We start from the raw sequence: 25,862 nt of genomic DNA on the forward strand, positions 1-25,862 counted from the left end.
GGGCACAGCACCGTGGCATTCTCATTTACCTTCACAGTGACCCTGAGAGTAGCACTATTATTATTTCCATTTTGCTGAAGCTGAGGGCAGAGCAACTTGTTGAAGGTCACAAAGCTCAATTGAAAAGTGCAGAAGTGGGTGCAAGCCAGCGTAGAATAGCAGTGACTAGAAGGCTGCCGGGTCAGCCGGTGTGAATCTTGGCTCGACCCTCGTCTGGCCGTGAGTAAGGTAAACCTTGATGACTCAATTTCTCATCTGCAAAATGAAGATCATAATTGTCCTTACTTTTTGGGGCCTAATGAAGATGTCAGCTGTTGTTGCTAAAGTAGTATCATTCTTGATGCTTTAATTTGGGGCAAATTATCATTGATTGGGGTTCAGAGGAGATTAATGGGGTTAGAATAAGCATCGAGGGAGGAACCACAGCATTTTAGGAAAACAGAGCTGAGGGTCTCACTCATGTTGAACGTGGAGTCATAGTCACATGTTTGCCACTGTTACGAGCAAGTGGATACATAATAGAGCCAGTCTATGGTCCATAAATTATGCCTCAATAAAGCTGTTTAACAAAGCGGGGCGAGTCCCTGCTATCTTGGGAGTGTATGATAGTGGGATAGATGGTCATTAATCAAATAATCACACAAATATTGTGCTGGTGCCCTGAAAGGAAACGCCTTTGAGAGCGTGTGGTGAGAGAATCTCATTTGCCTGGGAGGTTGGGGGGGCTTCCCCAGAGAGGTGATGCTGAGCTTGGATGGGAAGGAAGAGAGGGGGTAAGCCAGGTGAAGGGGAAATGGCAAGAATGCTCCTGGCAGAAGGAATAGCATGTGCAAAGGCCCTGAGGCTGGAAAGCACAGGGATTGTTGGGGAAGAGAAAGAGCGAATGTGGCTGGAATGTCAGTGTGGTGTGAGATTAGACCAGGCAGGAGGGAGGGGCTGGTCAGGTAGGACTTTACAGGCTGGGGGAAAGAGGTGAATTTTTAAGATCCCAATCCTGTTTTCCCCACCCTTGGGCCCCAGCTCCTCTCCTCTCTGACCAGGATAGGTTTGTTAATGACCAGGGGGTCCAACCAAGGTCAAGAGGGTTGCCAAGGGCAGCTTGTGTCCTGGGGTGTCAGCTTTCTGGGTCGAGCATCTCTTTGTCCTCTGGAAAGCTGTCGACAGACTCTCTATGGGCCCAGGTCTGGCTCTATTCAGCAGCTGTTCCCTAGCTGGGAAGAGGCTTTTAGCTTTAATAAAAAAGGGACTGTAGATAAGAAGACTGCCTCGTCAGGGAGAGCCACAGTGACAGGATGATTTAAACGGCTTCTCTAGTGTCATTTCTTCTGTGCAGACATCATAAATCAGATCAGCATTGGGCTCTGGCAGGGAGGGGAGCAGGGAGTGGGGAGACGGACTTGTGACTCTGGGTCCACCTGGCACAGGCCTGGAGCAGGTGGGGCAGCCCTAGAGGAGGTGGTGGTGTTACCTGCTCCTGCTCCTCAGCCCCCCGCCCTGTTCTTTGGAGAAGGGGTGAATGGAATGGCTCCCTCGACTCCGCTTTGCAGCACATTCTCAGCTTTGGGGGAAAAGATGGAGAAGGACTGATAAAAGGGTATGGAGGAGGGAAATGGGGGATGTGTGGAGGGGTGGGTGTGGGAGTGGAGAGCGCAGTTCTCCCACCTAGTCATGTGCTCACATCTCCTTGGAACTTTCAAAAATACTGGTGCCTTGTGCCACCCACATGGTTTCATGATTCTAAGGTGCAGCTAAAGTTAAGAAGTCTTAAACTCAAAAAGTATGTCATCTCAAACCATCACTCCCAACGCTACCACTCTGGCCCGCCCATTTTCTCTGTTCTCCCCTTAAGAGTGACCACATCGGGATACCAGATAGAAGTCCCTGAGATAGATGTGAATGGAGGGGCGCTCCCACCTGCCTCCCTTCTCTTTCAGATCTCGCGCCACCTGGGCAAGATATACAGTGAGATGATCTTCGTCAATGGCTTTGTGCACTGCGATCCCCACCCCGGCAACGTGCTGGTGAGGAAGCACCCGGGCACGGGAAAGGCGGAGATTGTCCTGTTGGACCACGGGCTTTACCAGGTAGGAGAGTCCTTTATCACGCAGCCCCGGGGCTTCTGGGGTTGGGGTCTGCCCACCACTCTAATTAGCTGCAGAACGGGGAGGGGAATAGCTAGGGTAGCTGGAAAGGGTCCTGCCCTCTCCCTTGGAGCTGCCGTTTGGTGCAAGTCACTGTCACAGAGCTCTCAGAGCTTCAGCTTCCTCTTCATGAAGGTGAGGTTGATGGCACCCCCTTTACAGGCTATTTTGAGGAGTAGACAGAAATGGGTTTGTATATTAGATTGTACTTTCCTGTGGAATTCCAGACCAGCAAGGATCCTCAGAAGTGAGCTGTCCTCTGCATGAGCTGGGACTTCAGCGGGAAGGAATAACTATATGTTCAGGCCCAGTGAGAACATACTACCTAGTGGGAAAGGAGGCAGGCAGCCCACAGCGGCTGGAGGGCCTCAGATTTGGTTCAAAGGAGCCATGAGCACCTTCTTGGAAGTTGGGAAGTTCACTGCCAATCTGGACCCCAGGGCCTGGCTTGATCCTGTGAGGCAGATGGTCCTGGGGGAGGTTTTCCCTAGGGCATTCTGCTCCTTCTCTCAGGGACCTGATCTCACATCTTCTGAAAGGCTTAACGAAGTAGAATCCATTCGTTTAGGGTAGCCTAGCTGTTTTCACTCGTGGCCCCAAAATGAACGAAGGCCCGGATGCAACAGAGGCTTAATTGCTTGCTCACATGCCAATCCTGGATGGGTGGAGGAGGCTGCCAGGCTCTGCCTCCCAAGCCTCACCAGAGGTGATGGTGTTGGCAGTTGGCAGAGGGGTGAGGGCTTGGAGGAACGTGCTTGGGAAAGTTTCTGAGGGCGGGGCCTGGAAGAGGAGCTTCTGCTACTTTCCGTCGTTTGGGCTCACACTGAGAACCACATCTAACTTTGAGGGAGGCTAAGAAAGTAGCGCGTCACCTGGGAAGAAGAGGAGAATGTAGACTTTGGTGGGCAGTTAATAGTCTCTGCCACTCAGGGTCAAGGCTTGCCAAAGAGTCGCTTTGAACTTGAGCCTTCAGGGATGGCAGAGCTCTGGGGGAGAAGCAGATGCCATGGGAAGGCCCAGTCCTCATTGTCCTCTTTTGCGATGGTTGGCATCAGCCAGGGACTTGGGCCTTCGGTGGGGAGACAAGGCTCAGATCCCACCACTGCTGCCTCCACCCTAGGTGCTCACGGAAGAGTTCCGCCTGAATTACTGCCACCTCTGGCAGTCTCTGATCTGGACCGACATGAAGAGAGTGAGGGAGTACAGCCAGCGTCTGGGAGCCGGGGATCTCTACCCCTTATTTGCCTGCATGCTGACGGCGCGGTCGTGGGACTCGGTCAACAGAGGCATCAGCCAAGCTCCCGTCACTGCCACTGAGGTAGGGGCCCCTCCAGGCCCAGGGTCTGAGAGTCTAGACTGGTGGGCTGTGTGTGGGGAGGGGAAGAATTGGAGCTATATGGAACAAGAAGAGAAAGACAAGGGGAAAGAGTGCCCTGGATGGGAGGAGGGAAGGGATGATACTTCCCTCTGTCCCTTCCAAGCCTTAAACAGAGTCACATTAACTGTAATAACTCAGACTTCTGTGACTTTAGCTCTGACCTGCTCACACTAGATTCCAAGCTTTCACCACGTTCTCCCACAGGACCTCTGGGAATCCTTAGGGACCATCTCTTAAATACGTCTCGAGTACTTCTGCTGTGCCCTGCCTGGCACTGTCTCCCATCACAGGGCTCCTCTAAGGCGCCAAGCTGAGAGGGCCCTTCACTTCTCAGGTGGCACTTAAGCAGGGGTGCTCATCTCATTGTCTAGAGACTTTTTAGTGAAACAGCTTTTTGTTTGTTTAATGAGACAGGGTCTCGCTTTGTCACCCAGGCTGGAGTGCAGTGGCATGATATCAGCTCACTGCAACCTTCTCTTCCTGGGTTCAAACAATTCTCCTGTCTCAGCCTCCTGAGTAGCTGGGCTTACAGGTGCATATCACCATGCCCGGCTAATTTTTGTGTTTTTGGTAGAGATGGGGTTTCGCCATGTTGGCCAGGCCAAAGCAGCTTTTTTGTGGTCTTTATTTATAGCTCATTTCTCCATTTCACCTAGACAGGAGTCTCGTGGAGTCTGGGCTGGGAGACAGATCAGGAGCACCTCTACCTGGTACTCGACGCACCTCTGCTTGCATGACAGAGGCTTATGGGGGCCAGCTCATTCCTCCTGGCTCAGGGTGGGCTCTCTTCCAGGAGGCCTTTCCAGCTCCACAGAATTGGCTGCTGTCTTCACAGCCTATTAATTTGCCAGACCCAGTTAGACTTGCTGGTATCCATGTGGGGGATGGCCTTGGGCTCCAGCTGAGGCCCCTGCTCACCATAAGGGACAAGGTCTTGCTTGTGTAGCCAGAAAGCCCTGGGCTCCAGCACTTCCTCCTCCCGACGGTGTGACCTTGGGTGGTCCTCGTCACCTCTTTGAGCCTCAGAGTAAGCTGCTTACCCTGTAAGCTGCTTTGTGATATGCAGCTTTGGGGATGGCTAGATCCAGATTCTCAAATGATGTCATCAAAGAGGCCATCTCTCCCCATCCTTCTTGGCTCCACTTTCCTCCAGGTTGGCATCCTTCTCCAGTAAGCTTAGTGGCAAGGATGACCACCAATTGCTTTCAGCTTCTACAGCCTTGAAGCCTATCATCTCAAAGGAAGAGAGACAGTTTTCCTCTTTTGTAAAATAGGGATGATAAGGATAATTTCTGCTTTATTGATAGGGCATGTAAAGTGCCTACTCATAGTTCCTGAAGTTCGTTCATTTGACAGGCATTTGTTTTCATTGGGCTGTGGGTAGGAGCTGAGGATCCCATGATGAACAGGCAGACAGGCCTTCTGTGTAATTTACACTTTGGTTGAGGGAGACAGACAGTAAACAAGTGAACAAACAGGTGAATGGAATAATTGCAGGTTGTCAGTGCCCTGGAGGAAACAAGTAGTGTGCTGTGAGTAAGGGGGCGGGGCAGCACTCAGAGAAGACCTGGCTTGAGGAGGTGACATTTAAGCTGGGGCTCAAAGGACAAGAAAGGCACTAGTTCCAGGAAGAGCTTGAAGGACACATTCCAGGCACACTCAGGCCAAGAGGAAAGAAAGCGTTTGGTATGGGCCAGAGTGTGATGAGCAGGATGGTGGGATGAGAAGACTGAGGAGGCTGGGTGCGGTGGCTCATGCCTGTAATCTCAGCACTTTGGGAAGCCAAGGCAGATGGATCACGAGGTCAGGAGTTCGAGACCAGTCTGGGCAGTGTGGTGAAACCCTGTCTTTACTAAAAATACAAAAATTAGCTGAGCGTGGTGGCTCGCACCTGTAGTCCCAGCTGCTCGGGAGACTGAGGTAGAAGAATCACTTGAATCCGGGAGGCAGAGGTTGCAGTGAACCAAGATCGTGCCACTGCACTGCAGCCTGGGTGACAGAGCAAGATTCTATCTCAAAAAAAAAAAAAAAATTGAGGAGTTGTGGGCAGGAAGATCATCACACAGGGTCTTAAAAACCACAGGAAGATGTTCCAGTTAATTCTCAGTACAAAACAAAGCCTTTGATAGGCTCTGAGCAGAAGAGGGTGATCCCAGCCTTGCTCTTTTTAAGTCTCTCTCCTGAGTAGGGTAAGGTGAGTGGTGGCGATCATTTAGGAGCCTGAGCCAGGACTCCAGGTTGAGAGATGATAGGAGCTCAGACTATACCAGTGGCAACAGAGATGGAGAGAGGCGGTGGAGCCCAAGTGTGTTTTGGAATTACTTCAAGACTGGGTTTCTGTAGGATTGGAGGTGGAGAGGAGGGAAAGGGCAGGGTCAAGGCTGCATCACAGCTTTTTGGGTTGTTTTATGGTGGGGGATGGTACTACTTCCTGTCATAGGGAAAACTGGGGAGGCCATATTTGTGGTGGGGGTAGTCAGCAGTTCTCTTGAGCAGGTAGAGATGTCATGGGCAGCTAAGGCGGGAGTTCATAAAAGAGGTCTAGACTTAAGATACAAATTTTGGAGTCTTCAGGATGAGGTGACATTTAAAGCCTCAGGCCTGGATGAGGTCACATGGCATGTACTAGGTCCTGGGTATATATTTGTTTTTATTAACTAAGATATAATTTTATTTTTGCATTCTTTTGTTTTGAGATAGAGTCTCACTCTGTTGCCCAGCCTGGAGTGCAGTGGCGCGATCTTGGCTCACTGTAACCTTCCCCTCCCAGGTTCAAGTGATTCTCGTACCTCAGCCTCCCAGGTAGCTGGGATTACAGGCATGCGCCACCTGAGATGGGGTTTCACCATGTTGGCCAGGCTGGTCTTGAACTCCTGGCCTCAAGCTATCTGCCCGCCTCGGCCTCCCAAAATGCTGGAATTACAGGTGTGAGCCACCACCCCTGGCCTGTTTTTGCACTCTTATTCATTGATAAAGACTCAGTTTAAATGCCAGTCCTTTGAATAAATCTTTTCTCTTCCAGAAAGCCTGTTCTTATCACCTTTGCCAACACTCACCCCTTAATGCTTGTATTACTAACTGGGCAAGTACACCGTGCCCCGTGTAGTTATTTTTCTGCACGCCTTAACTCTCCAGCTATGTGGTGAGCACCCAGAGGGCAAAGGCCCCGTCTTGTACATCTTCTTGTAAGGTCCCTGCCATCCTGGGACTGGGTCTTGTAGATGGGCATTTGTGAATGTTCTGGAGATACTTACTCCATTTGCTTGCTTTGGACAACCCAGATAGAGTATAAAGTTAGCTACTCCAGGTCAGCCTGGTCTCAGGGACCCACAGGCTTGGTCTTTCTGAGCCCTGCTCTCATTGAGAATTAGGGGAACCTCCAACATTGTATGAGGGAGAATGTTTTCCCCAGCTAACCATGGCTTAAACAAGGAATTTGTTCTCTCTCTAACAAGAAGCCTGGAGATGGGAGGGTTGACTCAGTGGATGAACAAATTCAGGTGTCCCTGGGCTAACTCTCATGATCCTCTGGGCTTTCCATCACAATTCCAAGATGACTGTGGTGGTTCCAAGCTTCACATCTTCATTCAGTGGTGGCTAGAGGCAAGAATAAGGAGCTATGTCTCCTTATATCATTTAAGAGCAAGAAAACCTTTCCTAGAGCTGTCGGCCTCCCTCCAACAGCCTCCTCTTGGCTTGTTGGCTGAAGCAGGTCACGTGTCCCTGCCTAAACCAGTCAGGTGGCAAGGGGCTGAGAGCGCAGAGCCAGCCCTGAACTCAATCCAGATTCCCTGCTGGGGCCAGGGAGGGGCTGTGCCTCCCTATGGAGCATGACCCCAAGGGATCAAGTGAACAAAATTGGGTTTTTTTGTTTTTTTTTGAGACAGAGTCTCACTCTGTTGTCCAGGATGGAGTGCACTGGCACGATCTTGGCTCACCACAGCCTCCGTCTCCCGGGTTCAAGGGATTCTCCTGCCTCAGCCTCCCAAGTACCTGGGACTACAGGTGCTTGCCACCATGCCTGGCTAATTTTTGTATTTTTAGTAGAGATGGGGTTTCACTATGTTGCCTAGGCTGGTCTCGAAATCCTGACCTTGTGATCTGCCCACTTCAGGCTCCCAAAGTGCTGGGATTACAGGCTTGGGCCTGGGTTCTTTTAATAAAGGAGATTAGGATGAAGACTGTCAGGTAGACACCCAACAGGCTTTACTGCAGACACTACCATCAGGATGTGTCTTAGTTGGAGGCTCTGCTGCTCTGAGAGCTGTCCCCCGTCAGTAGCCTGGGTGGGTGAAGGAGCTGAGAGGCTGTCACCAGGCCAGTCCTGACCTTGCTGAGAGGGGGGTCGCTGTGGCGAGCAGGGGACTTGTAGTTGTGGCCACAGGCACCTCTTGAGGTCTGGCTTTGTGTTGAGATGTTCCAGTCTGATAACTCCTGCCTGAGAGGCAGTTCAAGTTTTGCAGTGACTCAGTTCTCAGCAGCCCACACGTGCTCCTGAAAGGACCGAGAGCCCTGCTGCTTTGGAGAGAAGGAGGTGGGAAAGCCTTTTGACCGCACCCCGGGGCCCCTTATTATGACTTGGCACTGATTACTTCCTGAGACCCTATCTCTGGTGACCCTCCCAGTGCTGCTTGGAGGTGGGTACAGAGGGTATTGGCATTCCCAATTTTTGAGTGAGGATACTGAGTTGAAAGAGATTAGAGGACTTACTCAGAGTCATGCAGTCCTGCTGTGAGGTGAGGAGGTGTGGTATTGCCAGATGGTGAGGGCACAGGCTCAGGAGCTGCACTGCCTGGGTTCACGTCCCATCTCACCACTCACTAGCACTTCACTTCTCAATGCCTTTGTTTCCTCATCTTAAATGGGGATAATACACTGATAGAGTTGTTGTGAGGATTAATTCAATTAATACATGCAAACATTGTCAAAGTGCCTGGCTTCTTGAGTAAATGCTCAAAATATGGTGCTTATCGTCATCATCATCGTATCTTTGGAGACCGAAAAGGGGTAAGAACCACACTCATGTTCAAGATTTGACTGGGAGCAGTTATCTGCCTAGAGCTGTGAAGAGTACAGGGACAGGGATCGTGGGGTAGCCAGACCCAAAACTTAAAGTGGGTCAAGGGCTGTGGTGATGACCAGCGCAAAGGGCCAATCCTGGATCCTAAGCCAGGGCATCAAACCTTGGGCCACAGGTGGGATGAGACTGTGGTGAGCAGTCTCACGCGAGGACAGTGGTAAGCAATGAAGTGTAAGCAGCAGCGTAGGTCTGGCGGGGTGCAGGCTGTGGGGCAGGACTTGGGAGGTGGGTTGAAGTCAGGTCAGCCTGAGCTAGGCTTGGAGGTGTAGAAGATCAGATTCACCTGCTACTGGCTTCTAGGGCTCCTTCCAGACCTGATCTAAAATTGGTGGCCAGTGAAAATGCCTTGGAGAAGAACCTGGTCTCCCTCAGTGTATCCTGTGCCACAGCCAAAGCTTTCCTAGACGTTTGGTTGAGACAGCCCCTTCCAGGTTTGTCAGGGTATACAGTGCCTGATGCTAGACTTCTCTATGGGGAGTGCTCCTAGCGGTGCCAAGACAGTGATGCCTGAAGCTCCCTCCTGGGGCTTCCTTGCAGCCCTCAGGTTGCAGCCTGCCAGGCCCCTGCCACCCCTGGCCCCACTGCCCACACCAACCATCTGTTCTTGTCTCCCCATTGCTTTCTCAGGACTTAGAGATTCGCAACAATGCAGCCAACTACCTCCCCCAAATCAGCCAACTCCTCAACCACGTGCCGCGCCAGATGCTGCTCATTCTGAAGACCAATGACCTGCTACGTGGCATTGAGGCCGCCCTGGGCACCCGGGCCAGCGCCAGCTCCTTTCTCAACATGTCACGCTGCTGCGTCAGGGCGCTAGCCGAGTAAGTGTGGCCTCCTCCCTCTCTTCCCCTCCTATCCCCCTGGCCTGCTCCAGGGGACCCAGTCTTGCCTCCACTTTTCCCCACCAGACCACAGGGCCCTGCCTGAGCTTCCCAATCTCCAGATCTCCCTGCAGGAAAAAGTTAAAGTTTGAAATGTTTTCTGACCATCTCAACCTCATCCAAGTATCCCAAGTTTGAGGTCAGGAAGCCCTGGTGTGTATCTCTCTGCTCACTGGTCCTGGGACTTGTCAGCCAGGCCAGTGCTCTTTGTCCTGCAGGTGAGACTGTGACTCAGGTTCTCTTGAGATCTCAGATCTTTTTATTTATTTATTTAATTTATTCCCTTTGAGACAGAGTCTGACTCTGTTCCCCAGGCTGGAGTACAGCGGTGCAATCTTGGCTCACTGCAACCTCCATCTCCCAGGTTCAAGTGATTCTCCTGCCTCTGCTTCTTGAGTAGCTGGGATTACAGGTGCCCACCACCACGCCCAGCTAATTTTTATATTTTTAGTAGAGATGAGTTTCACCATGTTGGCCAGGCTGGTTTCAAACTTCTGACCTCAAATGAGCCGCCTGCCTTGGCCTCCCAAAGTGCTGGGATTACAGGTGTGAGCCACCATGCCCGGCCTCAGATCTTTTTAGATGCCTCAGCACCTTTGGGCATTAATGAGGAAGAGAAGTGTGCTTCCTCAGGGAGCTAGTTCCAGAGGAAAGAGGGTTTTAGTCTCTGTAGCTGAGTGTGAGGAATACGTCAGAAGTACCATGCCCTGGCTGATAGTTCTCACTCAAGAGAGGAAGCCTAAGATGGTGTTCAACTCCCAGCCCTTCCATGCTAGGCGGGGAATGGACCATTCTGGGAACCTGTCTGGTGAAGGGAGATTTGACCACATAGATCACGTACCCACTATCAAATATTGAATTAGTTTACAGCATAATATACTGCACACTGAAAGGGCCAACTCTGATTTATTCTTCCTCTGAGAGTTCAGGAAATGAAGTCTTGAATAGGTCATCATCATAAACACCAATTTTCATCATGTCCTTTTGTTGGTGTAGAAGGGATGGAGCTGGGCTGAATTCATAATGGCCTTAGCTTCCCAGGACCACCTGACCAGGTTTCCAAGTGATTCTTATCCTTAGAAAAGTTTGGAAAGGCTTTGACTATTTTTGAGTTTGGGGGATTCTTGGTTGGCATCTATTTACTATGCTTTTGGAGAAAGAAACATTGGAATGTTCTACCCAGTGGGTTTGTTAGACCTTTGATGCCATGTGAAACAACTGCTTTTGTTTATCCCACTTATTTGAAAAATGCCTTTGAAATATTTGCGTTCCTCTGGCTCCTGACTGGGTAGTGGTGTAGTGTGATCCTGTATCGAAGAGTAGTCCCTAGGGTCAAGGAGTTGGTGAGTTGTCCAAAGCCACCATCTTTGATTTTTCTAAATGATACAGAGATGGTGTTTCTTGCCTCTTTATATTTCGTTTCTCCTTTCTTCTTTCCCTTCTTCCAGACACAAGAAGAAGAATACCTGTTCATTCTTCAGAAGGACCCAGATCTCTTTCAGCGAAGCCTTCAGCTTATGGCAGATCAGCCTCCATGAGCTCATCCTGTGTGTGAAGGGGTTGAAGCTGGCCGACCGGGTCTTGGCCCTGCTATGCTGGCTGTTTCCTGCTGCACTCTGAGTGGAATTGCTCTCCCTCACCCCTTTCTGGTGTCTTTCCACTCCTCAGCCCCTGGTCCTGCCTCCACCCCGCTGCTCCATTTTTGCCACGTGGTGGCCTGCAGCCCCAGAGTCACTGTCCATGGCACCATCCTCCTCCCCCTTGGGAATCCTCTCTGCACACTGTGGCCCTTGTGTCAGGGCCCACAAGCTGAACTGTGGCATAGCTCTCTCTTCTTCTCCAAGAAGACTCAGCAGCCTACATTCCCACTCCTGGTATGTGCCATTGGGTTGGATGGCCCCGCTACGTCCGTTAATCCTTCCCATTGTCAAGATTTGCCACAGGTGCCACTGGGGGCACACTGATCTTGTAGGGAGTTTGATTTTGTTGCAGGTGAGCACGGTCTCTGAACTTGACAGAGAACAGCCTCCCTCTCCTTGCCATGTCACGCTCCAGAGGATGTCACACCTCAGCAAGGTGGTTTGGCATCTGGGGCAGACTCCATTGCAGCCATGAGCTCATGGCTGTCACAGTGATCTTTGGTGTTTTCTGTACTGTGTTGCAATAAAAACTCCTTCAAGGTTGCAGGGTTTGTCCTTCCTAACCCACCGGCCTCTCATCTGACCCCGGGCACATGCCCTTCCAGTGTGCTCATGATCCTTGCCAAGGGCTTACGGTTCCTCTTGGTTACTGCTTCCTCAGGGTTTCCCAGGGAGACCTGGGAACACAAGGCCGGGGACTGGTTGTTGGGATTTGTGTTCTAGGTTGGGAGTTAACCCACAATGCCCATGAGGTCAGAGTGGACCTGAATTGAGTATCAGTGTGATCTTCTGCTTGGCTTCTTGCCCCTATAATCCTTCCAACCCTTGGGGCCACTTCCACTGTAGGCCCACTTCCTGCTTCTTGGGGGTGTCTCTCACCTTCCAAGACTCTGAGACTTCAGTTGGAGGAGTTAAGAAGCCCAAGGCCAGGAACTCAGAGGCTCTGCTGAAACCCTGGACCTTGGTTTTCTGTGACCTGGCACCAACCTTGTTCTACTGTTTCCTGACTTATCCCTTTGGTTCTCATTCAGTAGCCCCAGTTTCAGGCCTGGAATTCTACTTGTCTCCCCGCAATCCTCCTGGAGACCTTAGTCCTGTTGCTGAAACCTCCGTCACTGTGGCTAGGTTGTCCCTCTGCAGCTTCTGTGTTTCCACCCCTTTGCTTGCTGCCAGCGCTGCTCTCCCTGCAGCCTGGTTGTCTGCTCCTGTTTCTTGGACATCCCTAACCTCCTGCTCTAACTCCCACGTCTTTGTCGTCGGCAGGTCCTACTGTCCGCTCTCACAGACAGTCGTTGTATTTGAGCCTCTCTGATCTTACTTCACCCAATTCACAAGAGCAAAAAATCCCCTGCATTTGAGACTCATTTTCTGTTCTCTTTATTCATAGTACAGCAAGCAGATTTTTCAGTGATCAGTGACAATTCACAATCCTTTTATTTCGTGAAAGAATTAATTGTTCTTAGTGACCAGTTGGAGGCACCCAGGGACCTGAGAGTATAATTTGCAATATCTGTTATTAATCATGAGGATGTGTGCTGCATAGTATATTTTATGGTGTCTTTTATAGCCACTGAAGTAAATATAAATGTCCTTTCTGTTCAAGGTCATGGTTACTTGCTTTTCACTTTGGGTGTGTGTGATGGTTGGCTTCCTGCTGTCCTGGGATCTAAAACATCAGCATGGTGCCAGTGGGCCCAGCACCCACCATTAGCTGGGGTGAGCAGAGAGGCAAGAAGAGCTGGGAGTATAGGGCCATGTGAAGATAGCAAGGGAGGAGGTAGATGTTTGCCAAGTGCCTTCCATATGTGAGAGCCCATGTTAGGCTCTGCAAATATGTTACATCATTGAGTTGTCCCATCAGCTCTGTGATGGAGGGGTTATTAACCTCATCTTACAGAGGTGGGAACCAAGCCTCAGAGAGGTTTAGTAATTTGCCTGTAGTCACACAGCTGCTGAACAGTGGCCTATGGTTTTTAAATTCTACAGTGCTGTGGAGATGGAATACACCCCTTGGGCTGTCTTATATGCCTGAGTTTGGGTCTCAAATGCCCTGAATTCAGAGGAAATTGGATTTCCAGGGGTAGGGTGAGGGGAGGGAGTAGATGCGTAGAGAAGACAAAAGCCCTGGAAGATGCAGATGCCACCAGATGTTACCCCAGCGCCTAAGACAGGATGGACCTGGACCACTACATTTCTGCAGTGCAGTTCTGACATTGACCGGCTACAGTAGTGCAGACTCTGCAGGCTTGAGGATACAGCTCCCCATCAGACTGCCCTCGCTTCAGCCACAAGCCTCAGGTTTGGGGGCCCCAGACCACCTGTACTTGTGAGCAACTACAAATTTGGAGATTCTTGCAGTCCCTTCGTGTTTGATAGTTTGCTAGAATGATCCACAGAACTCAGCAAAGCACTCTACTTGTAATTACGGTTTTATTGTAAAGGATATAACTCAGGACCAGCCACATGAGCCACACAGGGGAGATCTGGTGGGGGGTCCTGAGTGCAGAGCTTCCATGTCCTCTCCCCTTGGGATGAAGGGGCATCACCTTCTTGGCACATCAATATGTCCACTAAGTTTCAGTGTTCAGAGTTTTTATTGGGGTCCCATGACACAGGCACTTTTGATTGAATCACGGGCCACATTCAATGAACTCAATCTCTCAGTTTCTCTCTCCTCCCCGGAGGAGGCTGGGGTGATCTTGCCCCCATTCAAAGTCATCTAGTTAGTATAAGCTTAGGTGTGCCACAAGGGGTACACCCTGAATAACAGACATTCCTATCCCTTGGGAGTTTCCAGGGATTTAGAGGAACCAGCACAAAGACCAGGCAAATTCTTTATCATTTCACAACCACTGTGGTGTGTTCTTGACCTATCCACCTAAAAGCTGTGGCAAGCTTTTACTGACCAGCTGCTATCCTGGGCCTTCTACTTGGCTAGGGTGGAGTCATCTCTGGAGTCCAAATCCATAGGAGAACCTTCTGTCCCAGATGTCGCTCTGCAGTTCAGAAACACGCTGGTGAACTTTGCCCTGATCCCTTCTCTCTCCTGTGGAATTTGCCATGAGAGTTGGCCATTGATTCTGCAACCTCCCCCACCCCCTAGCAGTGACGATGTCTCTCTGCAAGGCATCATCAGTTCTGATGAATGCTTTCTCTTAACCCGTGGATACTTCTTATTTAACATAGGTGTTGACCTGTTTGATTTAGGCAACATAGCTATTGTTCCTCCCACCTCTGCTCAGGTGGAGGGAAGAGGAATTCTGACTCTGGCTCATTTGGTCCAGAGCCTCTCAGATATGTAAGTGTAGATGTCGTGGCTTATGGTACAGTGCTCATTACCATGCAAGCATTTAGAATTGCACCATTCGGTTGGGCATGGTGGCTCATGCCTGTAATCCCAGCACTTTGAGAGGCTGAGGTGGGTGGATCATGAGGTCAGGAGTTTGAGACTAGCCTGGTCAGTATGGTGAAACCCTGTCTCTACTAAAAATACAAAAATTAGATGGGTGTGGTGGCACACACCTGTAGTCCCAGCTACTCGGGAGGCTGAGGCAGGAGAATCGCCTGAACCCAGGAGGCAGATGTTGCAGTGAGCTGAGATCATGCCACTGCAGTCCAGCCTGGGCGACAATGCAAGACCCTATCTCAAAAAATAAAAAATAAAAAGATTTGCACCATTCTTTGTTATTTCCAGGGGTGTTGAAATCTGTTATTTAAAAAGCTACACATGCTCTCATCTCTCATGAGGTGCTGCTTGGTTGTCAGGTTAACTTCTGCAGCATTTCTAGCCTACTCTCAAGATCAGAGATGGTCTGAGCATTACAGGATGCCCAGGGCCCTCCTGCCACAGCTGCAGGGTTCCAAAACTGCGAGCATCTAATAACATCTCAGAAAACAAAGTGGCTCTGAGAGGCACCCCAGCAAATCCTGGGCAAAGGGACTTGTTGGGAGGTTTGGAATAGCTCTCAGTTTAGGCAAATGTGAGAGTCTTAAATGGAGTTACACAGAGTGGCACTTGGGACTGAAGTGGGTAGGAAGAGTGTAGCCATGAGGAGCTAGGATCCAAGCTGGGAGCTGCTGATCAGGTATGATCTCAGCAGGATGAAAGAACCACAGAGGGTGGTATCTTCCTGGCAGCCTGGCCCAGGGGAGCAGTGCTGTTTCTTAGGCTAGATCAGAAGGGCCCATATTTAAAAAGAGTTCTTGAATGCCGGGCAACCGGGTACCACTGCTACTGGTAACTGGTCAAATGGGAACTGTGGAAAACCAGTCCCCTCCAGCCCACCCCACAGGCCTTAAGTCCACAGAACATTTTGGTAAAAGCTGTTTGGGGCTGGGCTTGGTGGCTCACGCCTGTAATCCCAGCACTTTGGAAGGCTGAGGCAGGTGGATCACTTGAGGTTAAGAGTTTGAAACCAGCCTGACCAACATGGTGAAACCCTGTCTCTACTAAAAATAAAAAATTAGCTGGGTGTGATGCTGGGTGCCAGTAATCCCAGCTCCTTGGGAGGCTGAGGCACGAGAGTCCCTTGAACCCAGGAGGCAGAGGTTGCAGTGAGCTGAGATGGCGCCATTGCACTCCAGCCTCGGCAACAAAAGAGAGAAACTCCGTTTCAAAAAAGAAAATCTGTTTGGTAAGGAGCCATTTGTTCAAAAAAGCCTTTGCCCTTCTTCCTCTTTTTCCTTTTTGTCCTCTTCCTCCTTGCTTCCTTCTCCCTGTCTCTCCCACTCTTTCCTTCCTGGGAGTCAAGTCTATTATAAGGCTGCACAGGCTGCCTTGGTTCTCACTCCTTTACTGAAGGAAGGACAGGGTCAGCCCTCGGAAGAGTAAATGTTGAACCCTGGGCTCTACCTGCGATGCCCCTTTTCTTGCAGTTAGTCTCTCCTGGCCTGGTTTGCTTGGCTTCTGCAGAAGCTACCTCAGCCCTGCCATCAGCTAGGCAGGACGTCATCCCAGCCAGGTCACTGTGCCCCTGGCCAGCACTGCTGGGGGCAATGAAGCCTCTTTCTGGCCAGTTCTGCCTTTGGCTTGATTATTGCAGAGTTCCTCTGATGTTTGTCCTGTTTTTCACTTTACTGTGTGTGAGAAGAACGGATAGACTCTACAACTGGTGAAATGATGGCTGTTAAGCCTCCCTGACCCCTGCCATTTCAGCTCCTATTTCCTCATTCCCTCTCCCTGCATGTTCATTCTAGGACAATGCCGCTAAGATTTTCATGCATAAATGAATAACTTGGGATCTTGTTAAAACACAGGTTCTGACTCAGTGAGTCTGGGATGAGGCCTGAGGTTTTGCATGTCTAACCAGCTCCCAGGTGATGCCAATGCTGCTGGTCCATGGACCACACTTTGAGTTGCGAGGATCTAGGTCAGTGATTCTGAACATGCGATCCCAGGATCAGCAGCACACTCACCACCTGGGAACTTGTTGAAACATGCAAATTCTCACTCCAGACTCACTGAATCAGAAACTCTGGGGAAGACCCACCCATCTGTTTTAATAAGCCCGGCCGGGGATTCTGATGCACGCACTCACATTCGAAATCACTGATCTATGGTTCTCAACCCTACCTGCCCAGAGCAACCACGTGGAAAGCTTCACATGCTCAAAATTCTGATTTAATTGGTTTGAATGGGGGCTAGGCATCTTTTTGAGACAGGGCCTCACTCTGTCACCCAGGTTGGAGTACAGTGGCACCATCACAGCTCACTGTAGCCTCGACCTTCTGAGCTCAGGTGATCCTCCCACCTCAGCCTTCCAGGTACCTGGGACTACAGGCATGCACCACCATGCCTGGCTGATGTTTTGCTTTTTTTTTTTTTTTTGTAGAGATGGGGGGGTCTCACTATGTTGCCCAGGTTGGTCTTGAACTCCTGAGCTCAAGTGATCTGCCCGCCTTGGCCTCCCAAAGTGCTAGGATTACAGGTCTGAGCTGCTGCACCCCGCCAGGTGCTAGGCACTTTTTAGAATTGTGTTTTGTCTTTAAATTGCACCAGTTTCCTCACTAAAAATGTCCTCTGTGTCCCAGGCCCCATCCAGGGTGCCCCCTGGCATTCAGTTGTCATGTATCCTTAGTCTCCTCCTATCTGTGACAATTTCTCTCTCCTTGTCTTTTCTTGAGCTTGACACTTTTGAAGAGTCTTGCCCAGGTGTTTTGTAGAATGTCTCTCAATTTGAGTTTGTTTGGTGTTTTCTTGTGATTAGACTGGGGCTACGGGTTTTGAGACAAACACAACCCAGGTGAAAGCAGCCCTCTCATTGCATCCTATCCAGAGAACAAGATATCAACATGACTTAGTGTTTTTGTTCTTTAATGCTCACCAGCTGGGGTTGGGACCCTGCTTCAGGCTCTCACACCTTCCAGGGAAGGAAGGAATGCAGCTCATGAACTCCACCTGTGGGCATTAGGCAGCGCCTCTGAGATTAAGAGAGTCTGGATACTTCCAAATTAAAAGGCGCTCCGGAAACTAAAAGCTGCAGATACACTGCAAAAAGGTAATACAGGCTGGGCACAGCAGCTCACACCTGTAATCTCAACACTTTGGGAGGCCGAGGTGGGTGGATCACGTCAGTTCATAGACCTTAGCTGGGCATGGTGGCGGACGCCTATAATCCCAGCTACTCTGGAGGCTGAGGCAGGAGAGAATTGCTTGAATCCAGGAGGCAGAGGTTGCAGTGAGCTGAGATCACGCCATTGCACTCCAGAACGGGCGACTGTGAGACGCCATCTCAAAAAAAAAGAAAAAAACAAGAGAAGGTAATACAAAGCTTTCATGTTTACATTGACCACAAATTCATTCTTTATGCATCTTTATGCATACACACAAATGTAATGACAAATGGATGTAATATCAGAAACATGAACATTGAGCCCTTCTTCCCAAAAGGTAGGGCTGGCACTGTGGATTTTGTTTTCCAGGCATATTTGCGGTTCTAGAAATGGGACTCCCCAGTGGGGTGTTGGTATGGAGCTCTCTCATCAGTCCCCATGAGTGGTGGGCCTGGAACCCTCTGCACCAACCCAACCTACAGCCACCTGTTGGTGCCCAACAAGGGCCAGTCAGCGTCTCACCTGAGCTGGCGGCCAACTGTATCAAACCCATGACTCTTAGGTGATGAATGTTGAAAGTGGTTGGTGGCCCTTTCTGTAAGTGGGTAATCATGGAGAGGGAGGGCTGCAGGGACAGACGGTCAGCAGTGTGGACTTCTTCTCTCCAAGGCTGACCCTGGGTGGGACATGAAGCCCTTCCTGGTTCCCCAGAGTGCTGAACTGGGGACAGAGGTCGGGGCTCTGGCTGTTCCCTGTCCTCTTGGAGCTGTCAGCACAACTCAGTTGCCAGGGCTGTGTAGTGGGTAGAGATCTCCTTTCCTGCCCACTTCTTGCTTGCAGTGAGTGGGAGGTCTTGTTCCCTGCCCACTGCTTCTTTCTCCTGCCAAAAGTAAGCATGTGCACATCAGCATCTACAGACCTCTGTTGATGGATGGTGAATTCATGGTCTGGGCCCTTGAGTTGTTTGCCCTCAGGGTTCTGTGTGATCTTAGGCAAGGAATCCAACCTCTCTGGACCTCAATTCCTAAATGTGAAAAGTGGAGATAATAGTACCTGCCTCATAGGGTACGTTGGGAGGATCAGGTTAGATACAGTGTACTTGGAGAAGTGTTTGGAGAAGATAAACCGTAGTAAGTCCTCCATAGATATTGTGTATTTTTACTATTAGCTGCTGTGGCAGACTATTTCCAACCCTCTTAGCTCTTGCCTTCTACTTGAGAGACTGGAAAAGTGAGATCTTGCTTTCCCAGCCTCCCTTGCAGCTAGAAGTGGCACATGACATGTGAGGTGAAGGGGAATCTTATGGAAGGCTTCTGGGCAAGTAGTTCTTTTCTTTTTTTTTTTAATTAGAGATGGGGTTTCATCAGGTTGGCCAGGCTGGTCTTGAACTTGTAGCCTCAAGTGATCTGCCTGCCTCAGCCTTCCAAAGTGCTGGGATTACAGGTGTGAGCTACCACGTCTGGTGGAGTTTTTTTTTAGAAGTTGATAAAGGTATCGTTTGTTAGTGTTGCCCCTAACTTTCTTCCTGTAGGGGAAACTGGTGTGGTTTTTGATGCCTAGAACTACAGCAGCTATTTTGTGACCTTGAGGTAATAAGCACAACATCATAATGTTTTGTTTGGTCACTGTATGGACTGAATTATGTTCTCCCAACATTCTTATGTTCAAATTCCAACCCCAAATGTGACTATTTGGAGATTGGGCCTTAAAGGAATTAATTAGGTTAGATGGGGCCCTAATCGGCGTCCTTGTAAGAAGAAGAAGAGGCACCAGAGCTGTTTGCAAGCCAGGAAGAGTGCACCACAAACCAACTGGGCTGGCACCAGCCCCCAGAACTGTGAGAAAACAGTTTCTATTGTGGGGCCACTTTTCTATTGTTTCCCATTGTTTAAGCCATGTGCTTTCCGGTACTTTGCTATGGCAGCCTGAGCTCATACAGGCACTCGCCTCCCCTGCTGAATACTGGGTGGTTCCCCTTCCCAGAATTTACGGATGTTGGACTGAGGCCTCATAGGCACCAATGAATGAATGTGAAATACGTTTTATTACTTTCATAGTAAATAGCAAAAGGATTCCCCAAGGAGAAGGGCTCAGTTCCATCTGGAGTGAAACGTGGGTGAGAGGTACCTGGGGCAGAATGGCTCTGGTTTTTATAGTGGCTGGGGTGGAACCAGGAGGAGGGTTCCCATTTGTAGCCAGGGTTTGCCTGTCTTGAACTTCTCCACCAGCGACAAGTGGGGAGGCCTTGAGCTTTCTTATGGGCTGGCCCAGACCTGGGCAAAAGGGTAAGAGGGAGGCACAGGGCTTCAAAGCTGTCAGAGGTCAACATCAGAAATGGAGTCAGCTCTATTACACATGAGAATCCAACAGGCTGGAGGAGCCCATGGGAAGGATGGGAAGAGCCTGGGTCTCTGATGAGCCCTCCTGTCCTCTGTCCTCGCTGAGTGTGGCACGGGAATGGGTTATGTGCAAGAGCAGACACATGATAAATGTCTCTTGAAGAAATGAACATGAAAGGGGTGCTTTTAGAGTCCGAGGAGCTTGCTTCTGAGTGTTCTTTAATCAAATGCTCCCTACACCTATGGCTTGGAGGAGGTGGTCAGGAGGCCTGTGTCAGGACACAATGATCATTTGTATTAGTTTGTTATTGTTGCTAAATCAAATTACCACAAAGTTAGTGAGCGGCTTAAAACAACACAAATATATTATCTTATCGTTCTGGAGGTCAGCAGTGCAAAAATTAAGGTATCAGCCAGGCTGCTTGCTTTCTGGAAGCTCTGGAGGAGAATCTGTTTTGTTGCCTTAGTTTGTAGAGGCTGCCTGCATTCCTTGGCTCGTAGCTGCGTCACTCCAACCTCTGCTTTCCATGTCACAGCTGACTCTGACCCTCCTACCTCCCTCTTAGGAACAGCCTTGTGATCACATTGGGCCCACCTGGATAATCCAGGAATATCTCCCAATCTCAAGATTCTTCATTTAATTACTTTCCTGAAAAGTTCTTTGGCCATGCAAGGTAATGGTTACGGGTTCCCGGGAATAGGAAGTGGATCTCCTTAGGGGGCAGGAAGGCTTTATTCTACCTGCCACATCACTACATTCTGTGGTAGGCCTGGGAATGCTAAGGTAGGCTTCATTCTGAGTGGAAGAATTAGTTATCAACAAATGACTAATAATAATAATAATGACAGCTCATACTTTTTTTTTTTGAAATGGAGTTTCACTCTTGTTACCCAGGCTGGACTGCAATGGTGCGATCTCGGCTCACTGCAACCTCCGCCTCTTGGGTTCAAGCAATTCTCCTGCCTCAGCCTCCCAAGTAGCTGGGACTACAGGCATGCACCACCATGCCCAGCTAATTTTTGTATTTTTAGTAGAGACGGGGTTTCACCATGTTGACCAGGATGGTCTCGAGCTCTTGACCTCAGGCGATCCACCTGCCTTGGCCTCTCAAAGTGCTGGGATTACAGGCATGAGCCATCACGCCCAGCCTGACAGCTAATACTTACTGAGCACTGACCACTTACTAGCTTCTTTGCATGGATTCAATTTCAACTCATGTGAAACTCTGTGAGTCTAGGGACCACTAATATCTTCTTTGCACGGGGAGTAAATAGAGGCACGAGAGGCTTAGGTTGTTTTCGGGAGGCCACACAGGCAATGAATAGTGGGCTCAGGCTTTGAACTGAGGTAGTCTGTAGCCAAAGCTTGGCCTCTCACCCTCTGACCACATGCTAAGTTCTTGGCTTTCTATTTTCCTTTGCTGGAGTAGGTGCTTCCACAGAGCCCAGTCCTGCCGAGGCTGCTAGAGGTTGGATGCTTTCTACCCTCCCACCACATCCTCCGTCTGGAGCTGGTGGGCTCCTGCAGCAGTGGTGGGCTTCTGTGGCTCTGTGTTAGTCTATTCTTGCACTGCCATAAAGAAATACTTTAAATGACCAGATCTCGTGAGAACTCCCTCTCACAAAGACAGTATCAAGCCACGAAGGACTCGTCTCCATGATCCAAACACCTCCCACACGGCCTACCTCCAGCATTGGGGATTATAATTCAACATGAGATTTGGGTAGGGACAAATGTCCAAACTATATTACTCCTACAGTGGGTGTAGCTGGTGAGGGGTACCCACTGAGCAGTCAACTCTGCACAGAGCAGGAGTCTGTATAGCTCAGAGCTCACCCAGCCAGCAGGGCATCAGACACCCACCACCCTGGGCCTCTGCGGATGCTGGGACACACCCCTTTCTAGGAAAATCTTTGTAAGCGGAGTTAATATTGGCAGAAATTCAATTCTGCCCAGTAGTAAGTAGGGATATAGAAGTTCTTCCTTTTTCAACGATTTCTCTCCCTCTCAAATGTTTAGGGAGAAGTGGCGATACTGTGAAGGGATTTAGGAGAGAAATCATAACATTTAGATGTTTTGATGAGCTGATTAGAAGTGAGTTCTGACTTGTAGTAGTTTACATTCACAATAATCTGATGGCAGGAGGTGTCCCAAGAAGGCTCTGATCTTTCCCTACCTTCAGCCTGGATTGGATTCTCTGGGCAGGGGCCAGTGTCACCTACACTGGGTCAGGCAGCTGGAGAACAAGTCCATCATCCTAGTTCTACTATCACTGGGCAGGTAGCTTTGTTTCCTGAGCCTCCACTTCCACTGCTGTGAAATAGCAGTGGTTATCTGCAGGTTGGCCTTCTCAGAGGGCTATGGTGAACATGAATAGATAGTGCCAGTGCCAGTGAGTGTAACAGGGAAAAGCAACAGTAAAAAATCAACAGATATGGCTGGGCATGGTGGCTCACGCCTGTAATCCCAGCACTTTGGGAGGCTAAGGCAGGCAGATCACGAGGTCAGGAGCTCGAGACCATCCTGGCCAACATGGTGAAACCCTATCTCTACTAAAATACAAAAAATTAGCCAGGTGTGGTGGCACACACCTGTAGTCCCAGTTACTCAGGAGGCTGAGGCAGGGAATCGTTTGAACCCAGGAGACGGAGGTTGCAGTGAGCTGAGATCACACCACTGAACTCCAGCCTGGGTGACAGAGCAAGACTCTGTTTGTTTGCAAGCAAACAAACAAACAAACAAAATCCAATAGATACACAGCTTGGTAGTGGACAGTCTATCTACCTAGCATCCCTTGCAGCTTTAACAGAACTCCCTTCCATTCCTGCAAGTGTGCTGACCTCTACATCTCCCACAGGCCACAGGAGTAGACAGATGGCCACCCCTCTGGCCGCAGAGATTGATTTCAGTGTGGGCTCATGCCTTCAAGCAGAACTTCCTGCCTCTTTCAGCTGGAGCTCTGAAAAATAATTAATTTTCTGCTGATTGTGAAGATCCAGGGGCTATCTCGCTTTCTTGATCATTTGAACCTCTGGATGTGGTCATTCCCACAGGCCAGATCCACCCCTGATTTTTCAATAATATGTACGAATAAATCTGCAATCTTTCCCACACCCCCATTTTTTTTTGGTAAATTACTTTAAATTGGTTGTCTGGTTTTTTTTAGCTGAAAGAGCCCTGAGCATTGCAGCTATTATCTTTAAGGGCCCTGGATCCATCTGGGAACTGTGAGAGCCTAGAGAAGTCTGGAGGAGAATCCTTATATGTCTACAGGGATAGAAAATAAAAAGACATCAACAGACTGGACACTCCCCCCAGAGCTGAATGAGAGCGAACAGGGTTAAATTGCAGTAAGTTCTTATAGCTGTTGTTGAGATTATGAGAGTAAGGGCTACTGATTAGTTACTTTATATTCTCCATTTTCTGGTCAAAAACAGCAGAAAGAAAGAAAAAAAAACAAAGGCCCATGTGATTCTGGCTAGATGCCAGCGGTGTGGATATATTTTTGTCAAATCATGCCTGTGTTCAAATGACCCATGGGGTTCTTAGAGCTGGCTATTTAGCTGGAATAGGCTTAATTTCTCATATTGATTCTGTTAGTTACTGTCCACACAGGTCACCCCCAGAGAGTTGGCAGGAGCTGTTTTCTTAATCACAGTATCAGTTATATACAGACATCACTGGAAGCATTTAACATAAGGACAGTCTCACATGGGTGTTCTCTATCTGCCTGCAAGCTAGGCTGGCCAGTTTATAGGAGCCATGCTGAACCAGGGACAAATTTAGGAACTGGGATTGTAATTGCGTGTGTGTGGAAACCTCTCTCTCCCACTCTGTTCTTCATCTCATACATCTGGTTGGGTAAAGTGAGAGCTTGAGTGAGGGTTGAGGGTTGTCACCTCTCTCTCCCTGTTCCAGGTTATGCCATCATTTAGAGATTCCTGAACAGGCTGATCTTGGTGATTTACAGACACCAGGCTCAACCACATCTGTGGTCTGGCTGTTTACTTTCTATACTGGTGACAAGTCTCAAGTCCTGCCTTCTATGGGGAACCTCCAGGACCACTCTGTTCATATTGCCTCCCATCCTGGTTCTCTGGACACGTCTCTCCACTCCCACCTTCCACACTCAACTATCTGCCCACCTGGTGCAGTCCTTGGAGACCAAGGATCATTTCCCCCTTGTCTCTCGCATGCCTTTTTACACTACAACAGTGGAGGCTGTAGGCAGCCTTTCATTCATTGTGTGGCCATTTACATATGCCTCAATCCGTTTCAGTGCCCATTAACAGGAGAGGGAAGTGGAGAAACAGGATGAATCTGGCACAATGTCTGCCTTAAGGAACTTTAGTCCCTGATGAAGGGATGCAAGGGGAGCCAGGAGCCTGGAGTCTGGTAGGAGAGAAAGGGATTTAGACAATTCTTGGGGACCAGTGTGCTTCCCTATCTGGAAGCAAAATTTGAGGAGACCATCTCTATATTTCTTTTTGAGGCCAGGATCTCCCAGAATTTCATGTTGACCAGGAGACCTGCTTTCATTATCTCAGCGGGTGGTGCCACCAGCATTTACCTGGTCCAGAAGCCAGAAGAGTCCATCTTTATACTTCTCCTTGACCTTTATAGTAACTGATATGATTTGGCTCTGTGATCTCACCCAGATCTCATCTCCCCAACACATGTAATCCCTATGTGTCAAGGGAAGGAGGTGATTGGATCATCAGGGCAGTTTCCCCCATGCTGTTCTCATGATAGTGAGTGAGTTCTTACAAGATCTGATGGTTTTCTAAGTGTTTGGAAGTTCCTCCTTCTCTCTTTTCTCTCCTGCTGCCTTGTGAAGAAGGTGCTTTGCTTCCCTTTCACTTTCTGCCATGATTGTAAGTTTCTTGAGGCCTCCCCAGCCATGTGGAACTGTGAGTCAGTTAAACCTCTTTCCTTTTTAAGTTACCCAGTCTCAAGTATTTCTTTATAGCAGTGTGAAAATGGGCAAATACAGTAAATTGGAACTATGGAGAGTGGGGCACTGTTACAAAGATAATTGAAAATGTGGAAGTGACTTTGGAACTGGGTAATGGGTAGAGGATGGAACAGTTTGGAGGGATGAGAAGAAGACAGGAAGATATGGGAAAGTTTGGAACTTCCTTGAGACTTGTTGAATCATTTTGACCAAAACATTAATAATGATGTGGACAGTGAAGACCAGGCTGAGGTGGTCTCAGATGGAGATGAGGAACTTCTTGGAAACTAGAGCAAAGGTGACTCTAGCCATGCTTTAGCAAAGATACTGGTGGCATTTTGCCCCTGCCCTAGAGATATGTGTAACTGTAAATTTGAGAGAGATGATGTAAAATGGAAATTTATGTTTAAAAAGGAAGCGAAACATAAAAGTTTGGAAAATTTGCAGCCTGACATGCAGTTGAAAAGAAAAACCAATTTTCTAGGGAGAAATTCAAGCTGGCTGCAGAAATTTGCATAAATAATGAGGAGCCAAATGTTGATCACCAAGACAATGGGGAAAATGTCTCCAGGGCATGTCAGAGATCCTGATGGCAGCCCTCCCATCACAGACCTGGAGGCCTAGGAGGAAAAAATGGTTTTGTGGGCCAGGCCCAAGACCCTTCTGTGTGCAGCCTTGGTACTTGCTGCTCTTTGTCCCAGGAGCTCCAGCTCCAGCCATGGCTAAAAGGGGCTAAGGTACAGCTCAAGTCATTGCTTCAGAGGGTGCAAACTCCAAGCCTTGGTGGTTTTCACATGGTGCTGGGCCTGTGGGTACACAGAAGTCAAGAACTGAGGTTTGGGAACCTTCCTTTAGATTTCAGAGGACATATGGAAATGCTTGGATTAGTTCAGGTA

General features: G+C 49.3%; 1 protein-coding gene across 4 annotated transcripts in view; it reads left to right on the forward strand.

Annotated features, from left to right (window-relative positions):
* Window positions 1-11,666, forward strand: part of ADCK1 (aarF domain containing kinase 1) — a 154,541-nt gene extending 142,875 nt beyond the window's left edge. For 3 of the 4 annotated variants that reach the window (XM_012476904.3, XM_012476902.3, XM_064375076.1), the window contains 4 exons: window positions 1,935-2,084; window positions 3,262-3,459; window positions 9,227-9,420; window positions 10,929-11,183. In XM_012476904.3, coding sequence (XP_012332327.1) covers window positions 1,935-2,084; window positions 3,262-3,459; window positions 9,227-9,420; window positions 10,929-11,100 — 714 coding nt within the window. In that variant the 3' untranslated portion in view covers window positions 11,101-11,183. Of the gene's footprint in view, window positions 1-1,934; window positions 2,085-3,261; window positions 3,460-9,226; window positions 9,421-10,928 lie in introns of all 4 variants that reach the window. The other variant, XM_012476899.2, reaches the window with a different exon arrangement.
* The last annotated feature ends 14,196 nt before the right edge of the window (window positions 11,667-25,862 follow it).

Source organism: Aotus nancymaae, unplaced genomic scaffold (assembly GCF_030222135.1).
Source record: "Aotus nancymaae isolate 86718 unplaced genomic scaffold, 86718_ANA_hifiasm-v0.15.2.pri h1tg000011l, whole genome shotgun sequence".
Lineage (NCBI taxonomy): Eukaryota > Metazoa > Chordata > Mammalia > Primates > Aotidae > Aotus > Aotus nancymaae.